Source organism: Ahaetulla prasina, chromosome 15 (genome assembly GCF_028640845.1).
Source record: "Ahaetulla prasina isolate Xishuangbanna chromosome 15, ASM2864084v1, whole genome shotgun sequence".
NCBI classification, from domain to species: Eukaryota; Metazoa; Chordata; class Lepidosauria; order Squamata; family Colubridae; genus Ahaetulla; species Ahaetulla prasina.
In genome coordinates, this window is record NC_080553.1 from 14,987,339 (window position 1) to 15,012,967 (window position 25,629).

The window sequence follows — 25,629 nt, forward strand, 5'->3', positions numbered from 1 at the left end:
GATTTTGATCACGTGAGCATAGGAACGCTATGACAGTTGTAAATGCAGGGGATATATGATACGTCACTTCCTTCAACGCCGTTGAAACTTAGAATGGCCGCTAAGTGAATGTTTGTAAGTCAAGGATTGCTTGCATAGGTGTTTCCCTCTTGCCTGGCGGTTGCCAGGAGTGGAGAATGACTTTCATGGCACGCCATCAATCCGTCATAATTATTTCCCGTTCGTTTCCCGGTTGCCCATACCTTTTTCAAAAGGACACGCAAGGAATATAAAACACAAAGGAGCCTTCTAAACGCACTTCATCTATAAAACAACTCTCATAGGACAAAATAATTTTTTTCTCCCCCCAAGCCGGGGAAGGGGGGGACGGCTCTGTCGAATCCCCCGGCAACATCATACTCACCAGTGTTGCACGCCCGCTACTCAACCTGGTTTGAGGTTATCCGTTGAGCCGGATCAAAGTTTCTGAATCAGCCCAGGGAATTTCCAACGCCGAAGCAATTTGGGATGCTCAGAAGAGCAACAACAACCAAAAAAAAATGAGGTCTCCGGAACAGGGGAGGGAAACTGTAGTGGGGGAAAAAATGCGGATAGTTAATTCAGCGGAGGAAGCCGAGAACAAAAGTAGCAATGTGCTTTGGCACGGAACTATAGCGCTCACCCACGCTGACTTTGCAAAGATTTGGTGCCCTGCGGTGTGATTCCGTGCCACACCTGAGTAAAGATGAAGTAAAAGAATGGATTTATTGGGATTATGCAAAGAAGGAAGGTGGCATTTTGCCCCGTTTGTTAAAGTTCATGGAGACAGACAGGAAGGACGCTTTTGGTAAATAAGCCACCTGGGATTAATTGCATTTCATTAACCACTTCTGGAAAAGCTTCGGGGTTAAGAATTTGGGGGAATGTTTTTTTTTTTTTAATTTGAATTTATATCCCGCCCTTCTCCGAAGACTCAGGGCGGCTTACACTGTGTTAAGAAATAGTCTTCATCCTATTTGTATATTTATATACAAAGTCAACTTATTGCCCCCAACAATCTGGGTCCTCATTTTACCTACCTTATAAAGGATGGAAGGCTGAGTCAACCTTGGGCCTGGTGGGACGAGAACCTGCAGTAATTGCAAGCAGCTGCTGTTAATAACAGACTGCATTAGCAGTCTGAGCCACAGAGGCCCCTATGTTGGTGTCGTTTTAGCCATGAACTAGGCAACCCGTAACCTATTGGGTCATCCTTTCAGAGCTATCCCTTTGCCTAAAGAGAGAAATAGAATGAGTAAGGTAATTAAAAGCAGGAGGGGCAGCCATGACTTTTCCCATTGACTTGGTTTGCGGGAAGCTGGCATGGGTTAGGCGTGATCGGGTGACTGTGGCTGCCTTCAGGTGCTTTGGAGAATAGGTGGACTCCACGGGTAGAACTCAAATTTTTTTTACTACTGGTTTTGCTGGCGTGGCTTGGTGGGCGTGGCAGGGGAAAGGTACTGCAAAATCCCCATTCCCTCCCCACTCCTGGGGGAAGGATATTGCAAAATCTCCATTCCCACCCCACCTCTGAACCAGAGGTGGTATTGGCCAGTTCTCCAAACTACTCAAAATTTCCACTACTGGTTCTCCAGAACGTGTCAGAACCTGCTGAATAGAATAGAATAGAATAGATTTTTTTATTGGCCAAGTGTGATTGGACACACAAGGAATTTGTCTTGGTGCATATAATAATAATAATGAATAGCACCCTTGGTTGACTCCTTCTTCTTTGTGGCAGCCCCTTAAATAATGGAATGCTGCTGTCATGTCCCCCCCACCCCTGGCCTTTTTTCCCCTCTAGACCAGCCACACCCAGTTCCTGTTATTGTTCGCCATATGTCTTCATACTGCATCCAGTTTTGGTCGCCAAGATATAAAAAAGATGTGGAGACTCTAGAAAGAGTGCAGAGAAGAGCAACCAAGATGACGAGGGGACTGGACGCTAAAACGTATGAAGAACGGTTGCAGGAACTGGGTATGTCTAGTTTAATAAAAAAGGATGACTGGGGGGGACCTGATAGCAGTGTTCCAATATCTCAGGGGCTGCCCCAAAGAAGAGGGAGTCAAGCTATTCTCCAAAGCCCCTGAAGGCAGGACAAGAAGCAACGGGTGGAAACTCATCCAGGAGAGAAGCAACTTAGAACTAAGGAGAAATTTCCTGACAGTGAGAATAATTAATCAGTGGAACAAACTTGCCTCCAGAAATTGAGAATGCTCCAACTCTGGGAGTTTTTAAGAAGATGTTGGATAACCCTTTGTCGGAAGTGGTGTAGGGTTTCCTGCCTGAGCAGGGGGTTGGACTAGAAGACCTCCAAGGTCCCTTCCAACTCTGTTATTCTATTCTATTCCAATTAAAAGGAGAACTGACTGGCATGATTCCTCTGAGATGATCCCAATGTTGGAGCACCTTTGGTTTCAACCTCTCTTAACCTGAGAGGTTCCGCAGATGGAACAGCCACTTGGAAAATGGCTCAGCCAAGGCCAAGAAACATCTGGAAGACATCAGATCGGGGAAAGTTGCTTGATGTCACAAATACGGGTGTTGCTCCCCTCTCGCATATCTCTCCCCTGAACACACAACATAGACCCCCCCCCCACCTCCCCTGTGTCAGGCCTGGAAACCATACTAGACTTTAGGGTTCCAGACGCTGCCACATTTTTCCCCTGAGGGGAAGAAGGGGGGTTGAGGGGTATGGTAACATTCTTCAAGCGGTCAAGGTCGGATGGTGTTCACATCTGCAGGAAGAGTGGCGAGAGGATATTCGAATGAACTGGGAGAACGTGGGACCATGTGACCAGCAAAGGGGTTAGTGGGGTGGGACTCTTGGGGTTTGTATAACTGGGAAAAGAATCCGGAAGTTCAGTTTTGGAATTTCACTCATCGTGTGCCAGTTTCCTCATGCTAGTAAAGAACTCTGGAAAACAATGGCTTCTGAGTTTTTTTTTATGCAGAAGAGGTTTTTCTGGAACCTTGACAATATTCCAAAACTGAACTTTCTCCCAGTTCATTCGAATATCTTCTCGCCACTCTTCCTACAGATGTGAACATCATCCGACCTTGACCGCTTGAAGAATGTTACCATACCCCATAACCCCCCTTCTTCCCCTCAGGGGAAAAATGTGGCAGCGTCTGGAACCCTAAAGTCTAGTATGGTTTCCAGGCCTGACACCCTGCTCGAGAATCTCTTTGTACCTCTTCACCTGAAGCCAATGTCAAGTCTGCACCACCTCTGTGGGTTTTGTCCTGCAGCAGGAAAGAGGCAGATCCTTAGACTGTGAGGTCATATCGTCCCATTTGTCTACATTCTTTGGGAAAACGTACCCCCCTGCCCCCCCCATTCATTGATCTTTCCTCATCTGCAACAGACACACACACACAATACAAACGCACACACCCTGGAGGCATCGGTTTTGCATTCTTAGACGTCTTGATAGGGCTTCAAAGCGGAGCTTCCTTGATGAAATGAAATTGTTTGGAGAGCACCCAGATCAGCATTTTTCTCCGGCATTCAATAATCATGAGCAGTATCTTCAGGAATCTGTTCAGATTTAGCAGAAAAGGGGGCCAACTGCCTCTGTGGCTCAGACTGGTAAGACAGTCTGTTATTAGTTATTAACTGCAGAAAAAATAATTGCTACCAACTTGCCTTCCATTGAGGACCTGTATACTGCACGAATCAAGAAGAGGGCCGTGAAAATATTTGCAGATCCCTCGCATCCTGGACATAAACTGTTTCAACTCCTACCTCAAAACGACGCTATAGAGCACTGCACACCAGAACAACTAGACACAAGAACAGTTTTTTCCCGAAGACCATCACTCTGCTAAACAAATAATTCCCTCAACACTGTCAGACTATTTACTGAATCTGCACTACTATTAATCGTTTCATAGTTCCCATCACCAATCTCTTTCCACTTATGACTGTATGACTATAACTTGTTGCTGGCAATCCTTATGATTTATATTGATATATTGATCATCAATTGTGTTGTAAATGTTGTACCTTGATGAACGTATCTTTTCTTTTATGTACACTGAGAGCATATGCACCAAGACAAATTCCTTGTGTGTCCAATCACACTTGGCCAATAAAATTCTATTCTATTCTATTAACAGCAGCTGCTTGCAATTACTGCAGGTTCAAGTCCCACCAGGCCCAAGGTTGACTCAAGCCTTCCATCCTTTATAAGGTAGGTAAAATGAGGACCCAGATTGTTGGGGGCAATAAGTTGACTTTGTATATAATATACAAATGGATGAAGACTATTGTTTGACACAGTGTAAGCCGCCCTGAGTCTTCGGAGAAGGGTGGGATATAAATGCAAATAAAAAAAATTGCTTTTCCTGGGTTTTTGTTGTTGTTGTTTTTTGTCTTCCGTTCACGAAGGGTCAGGAAAACACCTAGCAACTTTCCCTAATGTCGGGTGAGGTGAGGTGAATTTAATGTCAGGCAAAGGAAATCAGGAGTCAGATTTAATCAGGAGTCAGATTTAACAGATTAACAGAGGTGGAAGAGACCTTGTAGGTCATCTAGTCCAACCCTCCCCACCCCCACCCAAGCAGGAGACCCTTGACAGTTGACAGTCCAGTCTCTTCTTGAAAGCTTCCAGTGATGAAGCTCCCACAACTTCTGACAGCAACTTCTGTTCCATTGAATATAGAATAACAGAGTTGGAAGGGACCTTGGAGGTCATCTAGAATAACACCCCCCCCCCACCCAAGCAGGAGACCTTACACCATTCCTGACAGATGGCAGTCCAGTCTCTTCTTGAAAGCCTCCAGTGATGAAGCTCCCATAACTTCCGAAGGCAAGTTCTGTTCCATGGGTTGATTGTTATCACTGTCAGAAAATTCCTCCTTATTTCTAGGTTGAATCTTTTCTTGATCAGTTTCCAGACCCCAAGCAGTTCAAATGAATATAAAGGTTTATTCTAAGTTTATAAATAAATGCATTACAAATTATAATATAATTATAATAAATACCGTATATACTCGAATATAAGCCGATCCGAGTATAAGCCGAGGTCCCCAATTTTACCCCAAAAACTGGGGTAAACTGGGGACTCGAGTATAAGCCGAGGGTGGGAAATGAGGCACCTACCGGTTGGGGAAACCCTCCCTCCCTCAGCTGAGAAGGCTGGCGGCTCCCCCGCCCCGCCCTCTCACTGCACCGGCAGGGCTTCCCCGCGCCGTCCGGTAAAATGTGAAAAAAAGAAAAAAAAAAACTCGAGTATAAGCCGTATATACTCGAGTATAAGCCGAGGGGCTTAAAAAACAAACAAACTCGAGTATAAGCCGTATAGACCCGAGTATAAGCCGAGGGGACGTTTTTCAGCACAAAAAACGTGCTGAAAAACTCGGCTTATACTCGAGTATATACGGTACATAAATTTTAAATAAATTCAAGAACCCGCACTGCATATCAGACATTAATACAATTGAATGTGTCCAGAAATATTTCACAACGAGAGCCCTCCACTCCTTCGCTCGCAACAAAATACTTTATGCCACCAGAGTTGAAATTTTGGACTTAGAAAATTTAGAACTATGCTGCCTTCGGTCTGATCTAAGCGTAGCTCATAAAAACATCTGCTACAATGTCCTACCTGTCAATGACTACTTCAGCTTCAACCACAACAATACACGAGCAAATAATAGATACAAACTTAAGGTAAACCACACCAAACTCAATTGCAGAAAATACGGCTTCAGCAACAGAGTGGTCAATGCCTGGAATGCTCTACCTGACTCTGTGGTTTCATCCCCAAACCCCCAAAATTTTAACCTTAGACTGGCTACTGTCAACCTCACCCCATTCCTAAGAGGTCTGTAAGGGAGCGTGCATAAGAGCACCAGCGTGCCTACCGTCCCTGTCCTAATGTTCCTTTTAATTATATTCATTTTATGTATTCAGTTCATGCTTATACTTATATATATTATCTAATACGTACTCAACAAATAAATAAATAAAATAAACAAAAGAATCTGAACTACTAACAGTCAAAGAAATAGAAAAAGAGTCAACTGAAGTGAAAGAAGAAGAACGAAATTAACTTATCTGGCCATATTACCTATCTGGTCTACATGGTAAGGCTGATAAGGAAATAAATACAGGTAATATCTATCGTCATAAAAGCTGCATTCCTGAACAGAATCTATATACAAACTTCAGTTAAAGTTTGCAAACATTCTCTCCATTGTTTGAGATTCCTGCAAACAAGAAGTGGTCACACCAGTTGTATTTGGAGATCCAGGTGCGTATTTATAGAAAATTCTCGTCCACTTCATTCCGGGCAAGCTAGTCATTTGTGTCCAAAAAAACCAACAACACGATTTCGTGAGAAGTAAAACCTTTTTTGTTTAATTGAGGTCATTTTGAGATTGACGTTATTTTTCGGTCATGACCATGTGGTTTCTCTCTCCACCCATATTTTTTTTTTAAATCATTAATGTTGGTAAAGGTAGGACACTCACTTCCAGGTGGAGAGACAGACATATGCATAGACAAATACTTATTTATAGGTTTTTGAAAATGATTTTTTTTTGAAATTTTTTTTTATTGATTTTTAACGGGAAAAAAAACTATCAAATCAATCAAAACAATTTACAACGTGCTGCATGGGTGTTAACATATCTTCTTGTGCATTCACAAAATGAACGTCTCTTTCATACATATGTCTTATATTATCTTTTCTAACATATCTTTCCATCTAACCAATGATAAAATAAATCCCATATTTTTATAGTATTGCTTATCTTCTTGTTCTCTAATTTCAAATGTTAATGTACTCATCTCTGCACATTCCATCATTTTTCTAATTATTTCATCTTGTGAAGGTAACCTCTCATTTTTCCAATTTTTAGCAAACACAATCCTAGCTGCTGTAATAATATTCACAATCAAATATTTTACATCCCTAGTGTATATCTCAGGTATAATTCCCAACAGAAAGACTTCTGGCTTAAAGTCAATATGTTTTTTGATCATTTTTTCCAGCCACGTGTGTATTTTAATCCAGTATCTTTTCGCTTCAACGCATGTCCACCACATGTGGTAAGATGATCCAGGTGTCTGATGACATGAAAATGATTGACAATTCTTTGTTTCTGGGGGAGGTCTGTAGTTCCATACTTTGCTCCTACTGCTTCAGTGGTGGGTTGGCGAACTGGTGGCGGCGGCAGCGGCAGCGGGAGGCTCCGCCCACAGACCGCAAGTGCGCGTCTGCACGAGCGAACCTGTAGCAAACTAAATTGAAACCCACTACTGTACTGGTTATTGCTTACATTTCTGCTTTTTATAGCCATGACATACAGGTCGTTGACTGGTAGGATGTTGTAGCAGATAATTTTATGTACTACCTAAAATTCACTGAATGGATGACATTCAGTGAACACTGAGGAAAGTTTTCATTTTACGAGTCGGGGGTTGCTTTAGAATAGAATAGAATAGAATAGAATAGAATAGAATAGAATAGAATAGAATAGAATAGAATAGAATAGAATTTTTATTGGCCAAGTGTGATTGGACACACAAGGAATTTGTCTTGGTGCATATGCTCTCAGTGTACATAAAAGAAAAGATATGTTCATCAAGGTACAACATTTGATCGTCAATATAAATCATAAGGATTGCCAGCAACAAAGTTACAGTCATACAGTCATAAGTGGAAAGAGATTGGTGATGGGAACGATGAGAAGATTAATAGTAGTACAGATTTAGTAAATAGTTTGACAGTGTTGAGGGAATTATTTGTTTAGCAGAGTGATGGCCTTTGGGGAAAAAACTGTCCTTGTGTCTAGTTGTTCTAGTTGTTATGTTATGTTCTGGTGTGCAGTGCTCTATAGTGTCGTTTTGAGGGTAGGAGTTGAAACAGTTTATGTCCTGGATGTGTGGGATCTGTAAATATTTTCACGGCCCTCTTCTTGATTCGTGCAGGATACAGGTCCTCAATGGAAGGCAGGTTGGTAGCAATTATTTTTTCTGCAGTTCTAATTATCCTCTGAAGGGTTATATTGCAAACCAGGAAAATCCCAAGGCAGCGAGAACCATGTGCAAATGAATGTTGCACTTGCTTGTATTGGCACCTTTTCCTATGAATTAGCACCCTCTGCAACCTTAGTTCGGAAGGCCTGCGAGTGTGGCTCCTTTAAAAGAGGCTGCGTGCCTCGGATCACATTTTTTTGGGCCTTGTGACTTGAAAGGGGTAAAAGATTGAGCATTTCCAGGATTCTAGTTGTTTTTGTTCTTACTCAGCAGATCTCTCGGTAGTTCTTGATGTCTTAAATAATTATTACAAGGGTATCACCGGAAGCCAAAGGGCTTGGCGGGGAGCCACGCTTGCGAGGTTCTTCTTCTTCGGTTGCAAACAGCTGTCTCGGCTGTGCCTCAGCGATGTGCTTTGCTGCACCGTGTGTTGTTCCTTCGCAAAAACTCGTGAATCAAATCCTTTCTCTTCCGATCTGGCTTGACACCTGGCTCTACCATCACCAAATCTCCCCCTCCCCACTCCCCCCTTCCAAGAAAAGCCGCCTTTAATTGATGAAAAGCGAATTCTGCATTTTGCTTTCGTAAAGTAAAAGTTGCGTGTTTTTGTTTTCGTCTTGTGCAACCCAGCTGCTGAGTTTTGAATCGACGCGACGGTCAGCCAGCCGTCGGTGGGAATTTCTGAGATCCCTCAATTAGAAGCAGATGTTTAAAGGGATGGAAGTTAACGTTTCACGTTTGCTCAGGAGGATGCCCTTCAAATGGATTGAAGAATCCACTTAGAATTCCCACATTTATTTTATTTATTTATGTTTATTTATTTGTCAATCATATATAAGAGAACAGGTAAAAGTATAAACATAATTTGGATGCATGAAAAGAGTAAATAAAAAGGAATATTAGGACAGGGATGGAAGGCACCCAGGTGCACTTATGAATGCCCCTTAGAGACCTCTTAAGAATGGGGTGAGGTCAACAGTAGACAGTTTAAACTTAAAGTTTTGTGGGTTTGGGGAAAAAATCACAGAGTCAGATAGTGCATTCCAGGCATTGACCACTCTGTTGCTGAAGTCGTATTTTCTGCAATTGAGTTTACCTTGAGTTTGTGATTTATATTGATATATTGACCATCAATTGTGTTGTAAATGTTGTACCTTGATGAACGTATCTTTTCTTTTATGTACACTGAGAGCATATGCACCAAGACAAATTCCTTGTATGTCCAATCACACTTGGCCAATAAAAATTCTATTCTATTCTATTCTATTCTATTCTATTCTATTCTATTCTATTCTATTCTATTCTATTCTATTCTTGTGTATTGTTGTGGTTGAAGCTGAAGTAGTCGTTGACAGGTAGGATATTGTGGCAGATAATTTTATGTACTATGCTTAGGTCGGATTAAAGTCAGTGTAGTTCTAAGTTGTCTAAGCCCAAAATTTGGAGTCTGGTGGCATAAGGTATTTTATTGCGGGCAGAGGAGTGGAGGACTCTTCTCGTGAAATATCTCTGGACTCTCTCGACTGTATTTATGTCCAATATGCAGTGTGGGTTCCAGACAGATGAGCTGTATTCAAGAATTGGTCTAGCAAAGGTTTTGTATGCTCTAGTTAGTAGTACAATATTACCAGAGAAGAAGCTATACAAGATTAGGTTAACAACTCTTAATGCTTTTTTGGCAATGTTGTTACAGTGGGCTCTGGCACTTAGATCTTTAGAGATTAGTACTCCAAGGTCCTTGACAGAGTGAGGGTTGTCTACAAGTTCATGTCCATCTACCTTGTATTTTATATTCTGATTTTTTTTTTGTCAATGTGCAGGACAGAGCATTTGTTGGTTGAATTTGAAGTTGCCACGTGAAATCTGCCACATAGTCAAGGTCTTTTTGAAGGGTAATTGCATTGCTCATTGGCTGAAAATTCTCACCTACTCAAGAAGGCTACTAATGAACCAATGCATTTAAACAGGTGTAATAAGAAGGATATCGATGTCTGCCTTATAGATGGATTGAAAAACTGACTTGGAAATAGGGGTGACCCTCATAAAACTAGCCATGATTGGAGCTGCATCCTAGTGTTTTACTTTAGCCCGATTCTATTTTTTTTTAAATTGGAATGCCCTTTATTTATTCATTCATTTGAACTTGGGGCTCTATATATAAATGTTAGTTTGAAAATAGTGCCTGAAAGGAAGAATGACACACTCTGCCTTAGTCAAACACTACTAATTGTAACTAAATTCCTAAATGTTCATTTAAATTTAAATGATTTTTTTTGAGAAGTTGATTTTAAAAAGATGACTACAAACATGGACACAATTGCACTAATGGGTGAGGTAATAATGGTTGGCTTTTAAGGCTGAAGTGACATGGTTTAGGGTTTCCTGCTTGAGCAAGGGGTTGGATTAGAAGATCTCCAAGGTCCCTTGGACTAGATGACCTCCAAGGTCCCGTCCAACTCTCGTTACTCTGCTAAATTATCAGCCTTTATGTTTCAGCCATTATATCATCCAGTTTTTTGGGTACAAATAGTCCTCAATTTATAAACATTCATAGAAGAGTGGAGGGGGGGCAAGCTATTCTCCAAAGCACCTGAAGGCAGGACAAGAAGCAATGGATGGAAACTAATCAAGGAGAGAAGCAACCTAGAACTAAGGAGGAATTTCCTGGCAGTGAGAACAATGAATCAGTGGAACAACTTGCCTCCAGAAGTTGTGAATGCTCCAACACTGGAAGTTTTTAAGAAGATGTTGGATAACCATTTGTCTGAAATGGTAGAGGGTTTCCTGCCTGGGCAGGGGGTTGGTCTAGAAGACCTCCAAGGTTCCTTCCAACTTTGTTATTCTTCTGGAGAATTTCTACAAGTTCTTCATCAAAGAGGGTAGAAAAAGGGAGACGATTGGTTGCATATTTCTTTAAACACCTTCACCTATCGAAATAATGGGCAATTTTATCAGGCCAATCACAACCCAACCGAGTTTATTAAATAGGGAGGGGAAGTTTAGGAAACGTCAGAGAAATGTCTTGGGTTGTATCACCGTGGAGTTTCCTGCTGATGAATAAAGAAACGGGGCATGCCAACTCAAGAGTTTAATTCTTTTGAAATCATTGCCAGCAACAGCGTGCTACGCTTCAATGAAACAGGGGTGCCAAGCGAGATGTTTTCTTTGGCCTTTGGATCGTAAGAAAAAAACAGAAACGGCAACAAACCTAGAAGCCACCACGGCTTGGAGAAAATGTTCACCCTCATCATCAAGGAAACCAAACCAGAGGACTAGTTTAATAGAGAGGAACATCAAAAGGCCAAGAACTTCGGTTTTGCATTTTGGCCTCTTTTGCACGATTTCCACAAAGCGGATAGAAATTTTTTGGCTCAGCGCTAGGATTTCTTAAATCTCACGAGTCTGGTCTTGGGAAGAGTGCCAGATTGTTTGAATCGGCTGCTACTCATGCTCCGAGGCCCACGTTGTCCGCTGCTACCGTGGCTAGTGACCACGGACACCCATGCTCTTGACGTGCTACTTGGCAAGGCGAAAAGCCCTGAGTCAGGAAAGCAATGACGCCAAAGAGCTGGCAGAGCAGGATTAGTAACATCCAGAGAAATGCAGTTCATTCATTATTGAGAGACATGACTTCATGGGCATTACTGTACCTAGTTACTTCATGCTTCTTCATTCATTTGCAAATTGGACATTATTCTGTTTAGTTTGACTCACGGCCGAGGGCAGGCTTTGTCACCACAAAGCCAATCCAGCCTCTTAAAGGTAAAGGTGAGGGTTCCCCTCGCACATCTGTGGTAGTCGTTCCCGACTCTAGGGGGCGCTGCCCATCTCCGTTTCAAAGCCGAAGAGCCAGCGCTGTCCGAAGACGTCTCCGTGGTCAGGTGGCCGGCATGACTCAACGCCAAAGGCGCATGGAACGCTGTTCCCTTCCCACCAAAGGTGGTCCCTATTTTTTCTACTTGCATTTTTTACCTGCTTTCGAACTGCTAGGTTGGCAGACGCTGGGACAAGTCACGGGAGCTTACCCCGTTACGCGGCACTCGGGATTCGAACCGCTGAACTGCCAACCATTCGATCGACAAGCTCAGCGTCTTAACCACTGAGCCACCTTACCCAGCCTCTTACGAGGCTTTATTAGCTATTTTTTTTTTCTCCCACCCAATAACTGTTCTTCAAAATTGCTGTTTTCTTGCAATTTTGTAGAAAGATGTAGTAAAATGACGGTCCATGACTACTTTTTATGCCTCCTGCTCTATTATTCCTAACAAAAACTGTACATGGTTGTTACATGCCCACATCTAAATTTACCAACTTAAGATACGACTTTACAATTCTAATTACAAGGGCCGAGAGGAAAATTTAAGGCGCCACTATTTGTTTTTCTAGATCGTATGTACTAGTGTAGATTTACACTAGATCACTTGTACTAATTGAAGATTAACGACTGTTTCTAGAGATTCTTAGCTTAGAACACAGAACATAGAATAATCGGATTGGAAGGGACCTTAGAGCAGGGGTGGGTTCTATTTACCTTTACTACCGGTTCGCAGCGTGCCCGCATGCGTGTGCTTGCTCCGTGTGCACATGCTCTTTTGTGCATGCACAGAAGAGTCTTGATGACATTTGGGTCAGTGGGCGGAACCTCCCGCCAGTTTTACTACCGGTTCTATAGAACCGGTCTGAACCGGGGGCAACCCACCACTGCCTTAGAGGTCTTCCAATCCAACCTCCTGCTCAAGCAGAAGACCGTATATCCATGATGGCGATATATCCATGAGAGGTGGCACGCACAGCCCTCTCTGTGGGCATGCGCACCATTGCCAGCTGCTCTTCTCGTTTCCATGTGCGCCGGCCAGCTGGTCTTCACAGGCGCCGGAGCACCGAAAACACAAAGATCAGCTAGCCGGCATGTGCATACACACCAGCCACTTGGTCTTCGGGTTTCCGGTGATCTGGTGTGTGCAGTTTGGGCACTTGGTGCCAAAAAGATTCACCATCACTGCCCTATATTATCCCAGGCAAATGGCTGCCCAGTCTCTTCATAAAACCCCCCCCAGTGATGGGAGCATCCGCAGCTTCAGAAAGTGAGCTGTAGGTTAATTTCCATCCATTGTTTCTTGTCTTGCCTTCTATTTTTTTTTTATTAAAAAAGTTTTACAAAAAAGAAATTTTTAACAATTATTCCCCCCCCTTCACCCTCCTCACCCTCCCTTCACCCTCCCACCCCCCTTCCCCCCACCCTCCCCCTCGAGACTTCCCAGAACAAAATACAGGGTATAAGATCTAACAATCATAAACTAAATTTTATGAGTCCTTCGGGAGAAGGGCGGTATAAAAATCGAATAAAATAAAATTAATAAATAAAATAAATAATAAATAAATTACCACATAAGTCATAATCCATAGTCCCTCATCTCTCTTTACATCCTTAACTCCCTAAATTATTCCTAAATTCACTCATAAGCTATTTGATACTTTCTAGTCTGATACCTATTTTGAATGTAATCTATCCAATTTCTCCATTCCAATACATATCTTTCTTGCGAATAATCTTTCAAATACGCAGAAATTTTAGCCATTTCCGCCAAGTTCGATACTTTAAGTGTCCATTCTTCAATTGTAGGCAAATCTTCTTTCTTCCAATATTGTGCAACCAAGAGTCTTTGCTGCAGTTATTAAGTTTAATATCAATTTAGTCTCTATTACTGTACAGTCCATAATTATACCCAATAAAAACAACTGTGGAATAAACTTTATCTTCTTCTTCAAACTATTCTGCATAATCCACCAAATTTTAATCCAAAATGCTTTGATTTATTTTACAAGTTTTTATTTATTTATTTATTTGCATTTATATCCCGCCCTTCTCCGAAGACTCAGGGCGGCTTACACTATGTCAGGCAATAGTCTTCATCCATTTGTATATTATATACAAAGTCAACTTATTGCCCCCAACAATCTGGGTCCTCATTTTACCTACCTTATAAAGGATGGAAGGCTGAGTCAACCTTGGGCCTGGTGGGACTTGAACCTGCAGTAATTGCAAGCAGCTGCTGTTAATAACAGACTGTCTTACCAGTCTGAGCCACCAGAGGCCCTATATATGAAGAAGTCCACCATATATGATAATAAGTAGCATCGTCACAATCGCATCTCCAACATTTAGCTTGCATATTCGGATACATATATGCCAGTTTTTTAGGATCTAAATGCCATCTATAAAACAGCTTATAAAAATTTTCTCTCAAGCTTTGTGCTTGTGTAAATTTAACATTCCTAACCCAGATTTTTTCCCCATGTTTCCATCATAATAGGTTGTTGAATATTTTGTGCCCATTTTATCATACAATCCTTAACTAACTTTGTTTCTGAATCTCTTCTGAATCTCTTTGTCTTGCCTTCTAATGGTTTGGAGAATAGGTTGACTCCTTTTTCTTTGTGGCAGTCCTTAAATATTGGAAGAATGCTATCATGTCACCCCTAGTCCTTCTTTTCTCTAAACTAGACATCCCCAATTCCTGCAACTGTTCTTCATATGTTTTAGCCTCCTGATCATCTTTGTTGCTCTTCTTTGCACTCTTTGCAGAGTCTTTTTTTTGGGGGGGGGGGTAGTGTGGTGACCAAAAATGGACACAGTGTTCCAAATGTGGTTTAATTCATTTTAATTCCACTGGGTAAATAATGGTCAATGTACTTACCGAGTCTTTCCTTCCGGTGCCCAAAAGGAAAGTTGGTTTGAAGTAATTTCCGATATCTGAGGTAAAATTATGCTGAGTCTGCAGCTTCTGGAAAAAAAAGAGAAGAGAGATATTGCACGGCTGAAAGTGTGAAGCAGCTTGTTTTGTGTAATAGTTCAAGCCAACAATATCTGCTCTAAACTTCTGTTGATTTTAAGCCACAATGTACGGAACCCTATCTTAATCTAAACAATGCCGTGCTGAGAAAATGCTGCAGATTTCTGTGTATAAATTATTTGCTAAAAGCAAACGAGCAAGCCTACACTCTTTTTCCAAGTTTCCAGATCACTGGAGAGTTGTATACTGGATATTATTCTCGTTAACTGGAAATCAATTTTTTTAACAGTAGCAGAGTTGGAAGGGACCTTGGGAGGTCATCGTCCAAACCCCTGCTCACGCAGGAGACTTGTACTAGGTATTCGAACCGCCGAGCTGCCAACCTCGGACAGCGATGAGGCTGAGGTGAGGCCAGGGCCATCGGGGAGTGAGGTGCAGACTCCAGAGCCTCCAGAGGCTGACAGTAGTGAGGCAGAGGAACGGGAGGAGCCTGTTCCTAATGCGCGTATGAGAAGAGCTGCCAGAAGGCAAGAGCAACTAAAGCAAAGAGGACAACTCAGGAGTAGGGCCAAGAGATGATTGGCCCCTCCCATAACGTTTAAAGGACCAGCAACGCCGTTTGAGCTCTTTGCCGGAAAACAACGTTGATGGCTTTGCCTTGTTGCATTTGTTTTCTATCGGTGTCTTCTGAACGTTTGCCAAGAAAGGCCTTTGGCAGGTTGCCTAATTGGACCAAAGTTTGTGATAGGAATTTATGTTGGAAGGAATTTGTTTTAATTTGAGTTGAAAAACGCTGGGAATGAAGTAATTCTCAGCTGTTCGCATAAAGTTTGTTTGTTTTTTCACGGACTGAGTTTCCTACTACCTACTTGGGCCTGGGTCACAACATTGAGGAATACCTGTTCTTCCCTGCTCAGTACTAAATATTGTTTTGAGCTGAAGACTAAGGGAGCAAGCCGCCCCCTCAATAACCTTGAAGAAAAGAGTTTGCTTTAAAACAAAAGATTTATTTATTTCAGTTTTGGATGCTGCCCAATTCCAATCATCTCTTTTCATGGAGGTCTATTTTCTGACTTCTCGCAGCCTTTGAACATTTTGGGGTGGGGTGGGGGGGAAGCTTCCTGAAAAGAACCCAGGTGCTGCCCAGTGAGATCATGGGAAACTGTAGCGGAAGAAAGGAATTGTCAAGAGGTGAATCACCCCTTTTGCCCGACCGATGAGTTTGGAGGTGAGAACTAAGTGGGTGAAGCCACAGGGCCATTGTCTCCTCCTTCAACACTGACAAGGAGCTTTGCATGATGCTCTGGAACTTTTATTACTCACTTGCAAGTTAAGAAAGGTCAAAACTCCATTGACCAGACATATCAGATGAGATTTGGCTCCGCGGAGCAGGAAATTTTGGCACATCGAGAAACTGTTTTCTGCTCGGTACAGCCCTCTACTTTTTCCCTGTAATGAAAAGAAAAAAAACAATACAGTAATCCTAGACTGGCCTCCACTGAGCTCACACGCGGAGTAATAGTCCTAGACGTATATACATCACTGGCAACCGGGATTTCCAATAAAACTCATTGGGAGTGTAAATGTTCCCACCCAGCCTTAGCAGAAGCAAAAAACAGACTTCTGGTTTAGGAAAAAAAAAACACCTCTTTTATTTACCTCTTGTGAATTAATGGCATTCACCCGCCGAAAAGTCCAGGCAAGAGTCCTTCAAGGAGTTAAAGGCAGCAACAGAGCTTATCGGTTCCTTGCGATAATTGCATAGCCGTGAGCTCCCAGCCCCGTGATGGCGAAACTATGGCACACATGCCACGGGTGGCACACGTAGCCGTATCAGTTCAGCTCTGGTGCGCATGTGCGCACCGGCCCCTGATTTTCGGGAGTTCTGGGCCCAACAGAAGTAGGGAAACAGGCTGTCTCCTGCCTCCAGAGGGCCTCTGGGGGTGATCGGGAAGGCCCGGTTTTTGCTGTCCCCAGACTCCAGGGCCTCTCTAGGAGTCTGGGGAGAGTGAAAACAGCCTCCCCCCACCCAGAGGTCCTCCGGAGGCCGAAAACAGCCTGTTTGCCAACTTCTGGTCCTATCGGAAGTTGGCAAATGGGCCATTTCTGGCCTCCAGAGGGAAGACCGTTTTCGCCCTCCCCAGACTCCTAGAAAGGCTCTGGAGCCAGATGAGAGAAAAAAACAGGCCTAGGACCAGAAGTTGGCAAACGGGCTGTTTTCGGCCTCCGGAGGACCTCTGGAGGGGTGGGGAAGGCTGTTTTCGCCCTCCCCAGACTTCTAGAGAGGTTCTGGAGCCAGGTGAGAGAGAAAAACGGGCCTTCCCCAGGCCCTCTGGAGGCAGGAAACAGCTTGTTTCCCTCCTTCTGATGGAACGAGCTTCCCCCAGGTTTACGCCAAATACCTGACCTTCGGACTTTCCGCCGCGAACTGAAGACACATCTTTTCATCCACGCGGGGCTGGCTTAAATTAATTTTAAATGTTTAAATTTTTATTAATTTTAAATGGGGTTTTTAGCGTATGGTAAATTTTTTAAATTTTCAGGCCAATTTAAATAAGTTTTTTAAATTCCGTTTTAATTGTATTTTGTATTGTTTGTTTTATTCTGCCTGTACACCGCCCTGAGTCCTTCGGGAGAAGGGTGGTATAAAAATAAAATAAATAAAATAAATAAATAAATAAAACCAGAAGTCCCAGAAATCAGCTGGCCAGTGCATGCATGTGTGCCGGAGCTGAGCTTGCGTGCCCACTGATATGGCTACCATAGGTTCACGTGCCATAGGTTCGCCATCACGGTTATAGGGCATGAGCAAGGGGTTGGACTAGAAGACCTCCAAGATCCCTTTCCAATTCTCTTATTCTATGTTCTAAGACAGCACTTACCTTTAATGGGTCTGCTATACCTGGGCTGCAGAATTTCGAAGGAACCAGATGGTTTCTGTTTCTCACTACTGCCCTCCAGGGGAATCTGGATTATTGTAGCCCTGTACTGTAGGGTACAATCAAACAAAATTCAAACTTTTTTTATTGTTTGCGACCCAGCTGAACGTTTGGAAAAAGAAACCGCATAAAGGGTCTTGGGACTGTGTCTGTCCATCAGCAGGATAACTCTCCTAAACCTCAATCCCTCCAAGATGGAATGGCTGTGGATGCCGGCACCCCGGTACAGTCAGCTGCAGCCGCGGCTGACTGTTGGGGGCGAGTCATTGGCCCCATCAGAAAGGGTGCGCAACTTGGGCGTTCTCCTGGATGGACGGCTGTCTTTTGAAGACCACTTGACGGACGTCTCCAGGAGAGCTTTTTACCAGGTTCGCCTGGTTCGCCAGTTGCGCCCCTTTCTAGACCAGGATGCCCTATGCACGGTCACTCATGCTCTCGTGACATCTCGTCTGGATTACTGCAATGCTCTCTACATGGGGCTCTCCTTGAAGAGCACCCGGAGGCTCCAGTTGGTCCAGAATGAGGCTGCGCGGGTGATAGAGGGAGCCACGAGGGGGTGTTACACCTCTCCTGCGCAGACTGCACTGGCTACCTGTGGCCTTTCGGGTGCGCTTCAAGGTCTTGGTAACTATCTTCAAAGCGCTCCATGGCATAGGGCCGGGATACTTATGGGACCGTCTACTGCCACTGATTGCCTCCCACCGACCCGTACTCTCTCACAGGGAGGGACTCCTCAGGGTGCCGTCGGCCAGGCAGTGCCGACTGGCGACACCCAGGGGGAGGGCCTTTTCTGTGGGGGCTCCCACCCTCTGGAACGAACTTCCCCCAGGACTTCGCCAACTTCCTGACCTCCAAACCTTTCGCCGCGAGCTTAAGACACATCTATTTATTTGCGCAGGACTGGACTAGAATTTTAAATTTTAAATTTGGTTTTAACGGGGTTTTATTATTTTATCGCAATTTTTTAATATTTGGCCTTATTTAATAAGTTTTTTAATCGGTGTTTTATTCTGTATTTATATGTATGTTTTTATTAGGCTGTAAACCGCCTTGAGTCCCCCGGGAGATAGGGCGGTATAAAAAGGCGATTAAATAAATAAATAAATAAATAAACTTGAACAGAACAGAGGCAAACAAATATTCTTTAGAGTGGGTATGACCTTTGAGAGAAGGAGGAAGAGCTGCAGCCTAGAACAACGGTCTGATAAATGAAATTTGAATCCAAAGGAGGAGGGGTGGAGAACGCATCTCGGAAGAGCTCCTCCTTAGTTTTGGAGAGAGTAAAAGTAAGGGATAGGAGGGGGACTTTCAGGCTTGCAGAACTGGTGTTAGCCCGTCGATGTAGTGTAGATTCAGTTTATTATTATTATATTATAATAATATTATATTAATAATAATATTATTATTATATTAGATGTAGTGTAGCTTCAATCACAACAATACACGAGCGCACAATAGATTTAAGCTTAATGGGAACCACTCCAATCTTGATTGCAGAAAATATGACTTCAGTAACAGAGTTTTTAATGCCTGGAATGCACTACCTGACTCTGTGGTCTCTTCCCAAAATCCCAAAAGCTTCAACCAAAAACTATCAACCATTGACCTCACCCCATTCCTAAGAGGTCTGTAAGGGGCGTGCATGAAAGCACAAACGTGCCTACCGTTCCTGTTCTAATGTTCCCTTTGATTGTATCCAATTTCGTATAGTTATTACATACTTATGCTTATATATATGCTTATATATCGTATAGTCATTTCATGCTTATGCTTATATATACTGTTGTCACAAATAAATAAAATAAAATAAATAAATAGACAAGAAGCAGAAGTACTAGCTGTATCTGTATGTGGTAAAAATTGCTCAATATACAGCAATTTTTATGGCACATTAGTAGAAGGTTCTCTTATTTCTAAAGCTGCATTTACTGAAAAAATACGCAGGACGTGAGAGAAGAAGAGACTTGTTTATATTCACCTGACTTTGGTTTCTTTTGCAAAATGGCACCCAGTAGCGTGAGCGAAATCCCAATGCCCATTTTTGCAACATGCAAGAAAAAAACACACCATATGCAGTTCAGGCACGGCCTGTGTTAGGATACACAGTTGATATCAACGCATCAAACGAAACGGCGATCTGTCATAGATATAGTAGCTGGTAGATACAATCCATCGATCTATGTCTGTTTTTTAATGAATAACTTAAAGCTATCGTTTAACGCGATCATGGGGTTTTTTTTTTAAAACTGGAACTGACAAGCTCTTCCTGCTAGATTTTATCTCTCACCCTAGAAGATCAGTTTTTTTTACAGATAGGAAGGGGAAGATCGCAAAGTTTTGCACCAAAAATCTCTGAATGGTTTGCACCGATATTGCGTGCTTGGCCTCTATGGAGCAGTACGCTTCACAAATATACATGAAAGAGCAACTCCACCACCCCCACCGCCTTACCCCCCCCCCAACAAAAAAAGTGAAAAGAAGCAAAAGTACCTAGAAAAAAACAAACACATCATTACAGGAAAATGAAATGTTTTCTAGAAATGACTGAGATGAGACTCGAGATAAGTCTATAAGCCATGCAAACTGGGGAAATGACTTGTTTCCCCCCGCTGGGTTCTTGCTTAGCTTAATCAAGTTAGAAGTAATGATAGCTATTTAAATTAGCACTGGTGTTTTTGATAACCGGTGGCTCCATATATACCCTACTGAGTAACACCACCAAGAAATGCCATTATTAATGAAACCCAGTCTGTGGTTTAGAATGAGAGCAGGGGTGAAATCCAGCAGGTTCTGACAAGTTCTGGAGAACTGGTAGCGGAAATTTTGAGCAGTTCGGAGAACCGGCAAACACCCCCTCTGGCTGGCCCCAGAGTGGGGTGGGAATGGGGATTCCTTCCCCCAGGAGTGGGGAGGGAATGAGGATTTTGCAGTATCCTTCCCCTGCCAGGCCCACCTAGCGACACCCATCAAGCCACACCACGCCCACCAAGTCATGCCCACAGAACCGGTAGTAGGAAAAAAAATTTGGATTTCACCACTGAATGAGAGCTATACATGTATTTATTCAAAAACAAAGAGAAAACGGGGAGAACACACAGAACACGTCTCCAATGCATTCTCTTCCATGTAGAATAACCCATAACAAACCTCTCTGGAAATTTTGTGCCCAGGGAAGCCCAACGATAACAAAGGGACCGTACTACAGTTTAGTTGTATCTCTAAATTGTTAAACCGACAGGGTGACACAACCTCATTACATCGACGGAAATGTTTATCGAAGACAAGAATGGGAGATGCCGGCGGAATCAGTTTGCTTATGTAGCTTCAAGGCAGCTGGGCTAATCGGGGTTCCATTTCTTCTCTTATTCCAAATGGGCTCAAAATTGCCATTGTCACAAATAGATGCTGTCTGTAGGAATTTACCCAAATGGATCAGAAACTGTTGCTTCCAAGGTTGTCATAGCTTTGGAGGGGCAAGAATCAAATCGAGTGCTGTGCTGACTTTCTTTTTCTTCCTCTTCGGTGCACTCGTGTTTTCTTGGCTGGAAGCAAAGTCCACCTGCCATGTCTGTAAGAACCACCAAAGAGAACATTTAATAGAAGAATTCATATTCATATTTACTCATTCTGTTTTATTTCGAAATGCTGCCCTTCGCTCACAAAAAAATGGAATTGCTGGACTTGGTATAAAGGTGAGGGAATGACGCTAATGCGGTTTGTGTTTATCTTATACAAACAAAAAGAAAGAAGTGTGAAAGAGGCAGCAAAAAACATTCTTAGAATAAAAATGAAATTAATGGGTCTGAACATATAATGTAATTTTTTTTTTCATCTGGCACCCAAGGAATACAAAGCTTCAAAATTTAGTAATGGATAGGTGAAATCAGCTCTTCGGGCATATGCACCATAGTTAGTTTAGAACTTTAAAACGAACTATAAATTCGGCTCAGAAGCAAGTAGTCATTCAAAGATATTTTTTTCACAACAGTATAATACACTTCACTTATTCAAATTCAGAAGTCTAGCCTAGAGTTCTGGATCTATTCCATGGACAACCCTGCGCTCCATGGCATTGGACCGGGATATTTACGGGACCGCCTGCTGCCGACAGTTACCTCCCATTGTCCGATACGTCCAGTGCGCGCCCACAGGGAGGGTCTTCTTAGGGTGCCGTCGGCTAGTCAATGTCGGCTGGCGGCCCCCAGGGGAAGGGGGCCCCGGCTTTATGGAATGAGCTGCTGGTGGGACTCCGTCTCCTCCCTGATCTCCGGACCTTTAAGCGCGAGCTCAAGACTTTCTTTTTTCACCAAGCGGGGCTGGCCTGATTGATTTTAGTATGGGGGTTTTAGTGGGTTTTAATAGGGTTTTACTAAGGTTTTAGTTTTGATAAATTTTAGCTAATATTTTAACGTTACAGCGATTGAATCAGTTTTTTAAATTTGATATTTTATTTTAAATTTGTTGGGATTCTTGTCGTTTTACTGGCTGGACACCGCCCTGAGTCTTCGGGGAAGGGCGGTATAAAAATATGAATAAATAAATAAATAAATAAATATGATGCCTCACAAAAATCTTACTTAGAGCAAGGCTAGCCCCATTGAGGAAGGAAAGGCTGCTTCTGCAGGACTAACTCAAGTCAATAATCAATAATCAATACCCCAAGTCAATGAACATTCAGTTTTGGTCGCCGCGATGTAAAAAAGATGTGGAGACTCTAGAAAGAGTGCAGAGAAGAACAACAAAGATGATTAGGGGACTGGAGGCTAAAACATATGAAGAACGGTTGCAGGAACTGGGCATGGCTAGTTTAATTCAAAGAAGGACTAGGGGAGACATGATAGCAGCCTTCCAATATCTCAGGGGCTGCCACAAAGAAGAGGGAGTCAAACTATTCTCCAATGCACCTGAGGGTAGAACAAGAAGCAATGGGTAGAAACTAATCAAGGAGAGAAGCAACTTAGAACTAAGGAGAAATTTCCTGACAGTTAGAACAATTAGTAAGTGGAACGACTTGTCTGCAGAAGTTGTGAATGCTCCAACACTGGAAATTTTTAAGAAAATATTGGATAACCATCTGTCTGAAATGGTGTAGGGTTTCCTGCCTGGGCAGGGGGTTGGACTAGAAAACCTCCGAGGTCCCTTCCAACTCTGTTGTTGTTATATCTGGGTCAGTAATAATAATATGATTAACCAAATATAGTAAAATATGGCTATTCTTTCTATATCTAGCTATTTCACTCTTCAATAGTGCTAATGGTTATAACCTGGTAACATTTGGAAGGGCTTTGGGAAGGTTCAACTATTCTTGGGGATACAGACAGTTGTGGGATTCAAATAATTTAACAACCAGTTCTCTGCCCTAATGTTTCCTTCCAACAAACAGTTCACCAAACTGTTCAGAAAGTTAACAACCGGTTCTCCCAAAGTGATGCGAACTGGTTGAATCCCACCACTGGCTACAGATGATTGATCTTTTCAGATAGTGGCCTCCCTGTTGCCTTACAAATTAACAGGCTGGAACTACTAAGGATCAATATTGATTTGCCAAACAAATGTTATTTCAATTTTTAATCGTATTTAATCAATTGGGAGACTTCTGTAGCCATAATAGATTTTTATTTCAGCAAAGCATTTGGTAACATACTTTTTCACATTTTGATTAGCAGAATAATTACAAATGGATGCAGGACGGACTTAACAATCACACTAATACATTGCTCATTGATGAAGTATTGAGTGGGGTGCTACGAGCTTTGGTTTGAAGCTCTTCAACATTTTCAGTGAACAGATAAAACAGGTAAGTACCAACTTTCTGGATGATTCAAAATTGGTAAATATTTAAAAGATGAGGTTAACATTCAGAATGAACATTTATTTTACTAGGAAACAGAAAGTGAATGCGGGGGCACAAGAAGGGAAATATGTGGTTGGGTGAAAAATTATTGTAAACTGGTTGTAAATTGAATGCTGCTTGAGTAAGAAATGGGATTGGACACCAAAAAGCTTAATCAAAAGTTAGATTGCAACAACAGAATTATGCTTTCTAAGTCATGTGAAATATAGTAGCATCACCTTATTCTGCATTGATCAAATCCCACCTCAAGTATAAGTAGTTTTCGACTTACAACAGTTCATTTAGTGACTGCTCAAAGTTACAAGAGTACTGAAAAAAGGGACGTATAACCACGTTTCACACTTATGACCACTGCAGCATCCCCACAGGATGTGACCAAAATTCAGACACTTAGCAACTGACTCGTATTAATGACCGTTACAGTGTCCCTTTTGTAACCTTCTGCTAAGCAAAATCAATGAGAGGCTAAATTCACTTAAGAACTGTGTTATTAACTTAATAACTGCACTGGTTCACAATAATTAACAACGGTGGCAAGAAAGGTTATAAAATGGGGCAAATGTCTTGCTTAGTAACATAAACGTTGGGCTCAATGATGGTCGCAAGTCAAGGATTAATTGTATTGTGTCCAATTGTTTGTAGCCACTGCCTGAAGGCGGCTTCGGAGAAAGTAGAGCAGGTGTAAAGAAAGGAACAAGAATGATGAAGGGATTATAAACAAGCCTCTGGAGAGAGACTAAAGAATTGGGAACATTAAAAAGGATATGATTGCGCTCTTTAAAAACCTGAAAGGATGTGATCCAGAAGAAAGCTAAGATGTTCTCTTTAATTCTCCTTAGAACTAAGGAGAAATTTCCTGACAGTTAGAACAATTAGTAAGTGGAACGACTTGCCTGCAGAAGTTGTGAATGCTCCAACACTGGGAATTTTTAAGAAAATGTTGGATAACCATCTGACTGAGATGGTGTAGGGTTTCCTGCCTGGGCAGGGGGTTGGACTAGAAGGCCTCCAAGGTCCCTTCCAATTCTGTTGTTATTATTATATATTCCCATGAAGTCACGGAATAATGGAAAGTTATTTAATATGTTTTAAGGAAAGCAGATTTTTATTGAATATCAGGAAAACTTTTCAAAAATAAGAACAAATTGACAATTACCCCAAACAGCAGAGGGGATTCTTTTAACTGGGTGGACTGAAGATGAGGTTAGAGAGGCCTCTGTTGGAGAGTTCTTAATCTGGATTTCTACACTGAGGAGGAACCGAACTGATGGCACAAATGGCCCTGTCCAACTCTACAACTCTATCTAAGATCATTGACACTTCAAAGTGTTGCCCTTCATGATTAATTTTTATTGTATTAATGCAGCAGAAAGATTTCAGAAAAGAGACAGAAACATTATCTAAAGTCACTAAAAATTACAGTAATAAAAGTAATCAATTAAATAGAAATAACGTAATAAATTAAATAAAGAATGTTGTTCAATTATTTAAAATTATTTTAAAGGAAAAATAAAAGAAAAACAAACAACTGAAAAAAAGAAGGTAAAAATAACTGATAAAATATCAAGAGGTAGAAAAGTACTGAAGTTGTACAGTTACTGCTCATTATATTATTAATGAAAAATTAACCGTAAACACAAAATATATTTAAAATGTTTGAGTGTTTCCGATTTTAGTTCTTTGATTTCTTTTCTCCTCTTTCCCCACATCTTAGATTCTTAAATCTGCCTTGCAACATAATATGTATAGTAATATGTGCTATATACATGGAAGCCGTTCTTGCTTAAATTTGTCAAACATCTGTTATTAATATGAAGTGGTAATTTTGTCATTATTGCATGTTCTCCAAGTTTAAATTCCCAGTGTAATATGGTTGGTAAGGAATTTCTGGTGTTCAAAACGTTGCTCAATTGCCGATTTTCCTTACGTATTCCTGATCGGAAATCTGAATTCTTGTAAATTAAAAAATAACTTTGTGTAAGAAAGGAAAACATTTGTAACATATAAAATGGTAGGTAAAACTGATGCAAGCA

General features: G+C 42.0%; 1 protein-coding gene and 1 long non-coding RNA gene across 5 annotated transcripts in view; both read right to left on the bottom strand.

The window, feature by feature from the left end:
• Positions 1 to 598, bottom strand: part of LOC131185844 (uncharacterized) — a 35,184-nt gene extending 34,586 nt beyond the window's left edge. For all 3 annotated transcript variants that reach the window (XR_009152236.1, XR_009152234.1, XR_009152235.1), the window contains exon 1: positions 404 to 598. This is a non-coding gene — a long non-coding RNA (uncharacterized LOC131185844). The remainder of the gene's footprint in view (positions 1 to 403) is intronic.
• A 14,154-nt stretch (positions 599 to 14,752) lies between these two features.
• Positions 14,753 to 25,629, bottom strand: part of HORMAD2 (HORMA domain containing 2) — a 34,739-nt gene continuing 23,862 nt past the window's right edge. The window contains exons 14-16 of one of the 2 annotated variants that reach the window (XM_058158769.1): positions 17,686 to 17,791; positions 16,127 to 16,252; positions 14,753 to 14,794 (exon numbers count right to left, since the gene is read on the bottom strand). In XM_058158769.1, coding sequence (XP_058014752.1) covers positions 16,242 to 16,252; positions 17,686 to 17,791 — 117 coding nt within the window. In that variant the 3' untranslated portion in view covers positions 14,753 to 14,794; positions 16,127 to 16,241. Of the gene's footprint in view, positions 14,795 to 16,126; positions 16,253 to 17,685; positions 17,792 to 20,812; positions 21,311 to 25,629 lie in introns of those variants that run through there. The other variant, XM_058158770.1, reaches the window with a different exon arrangement.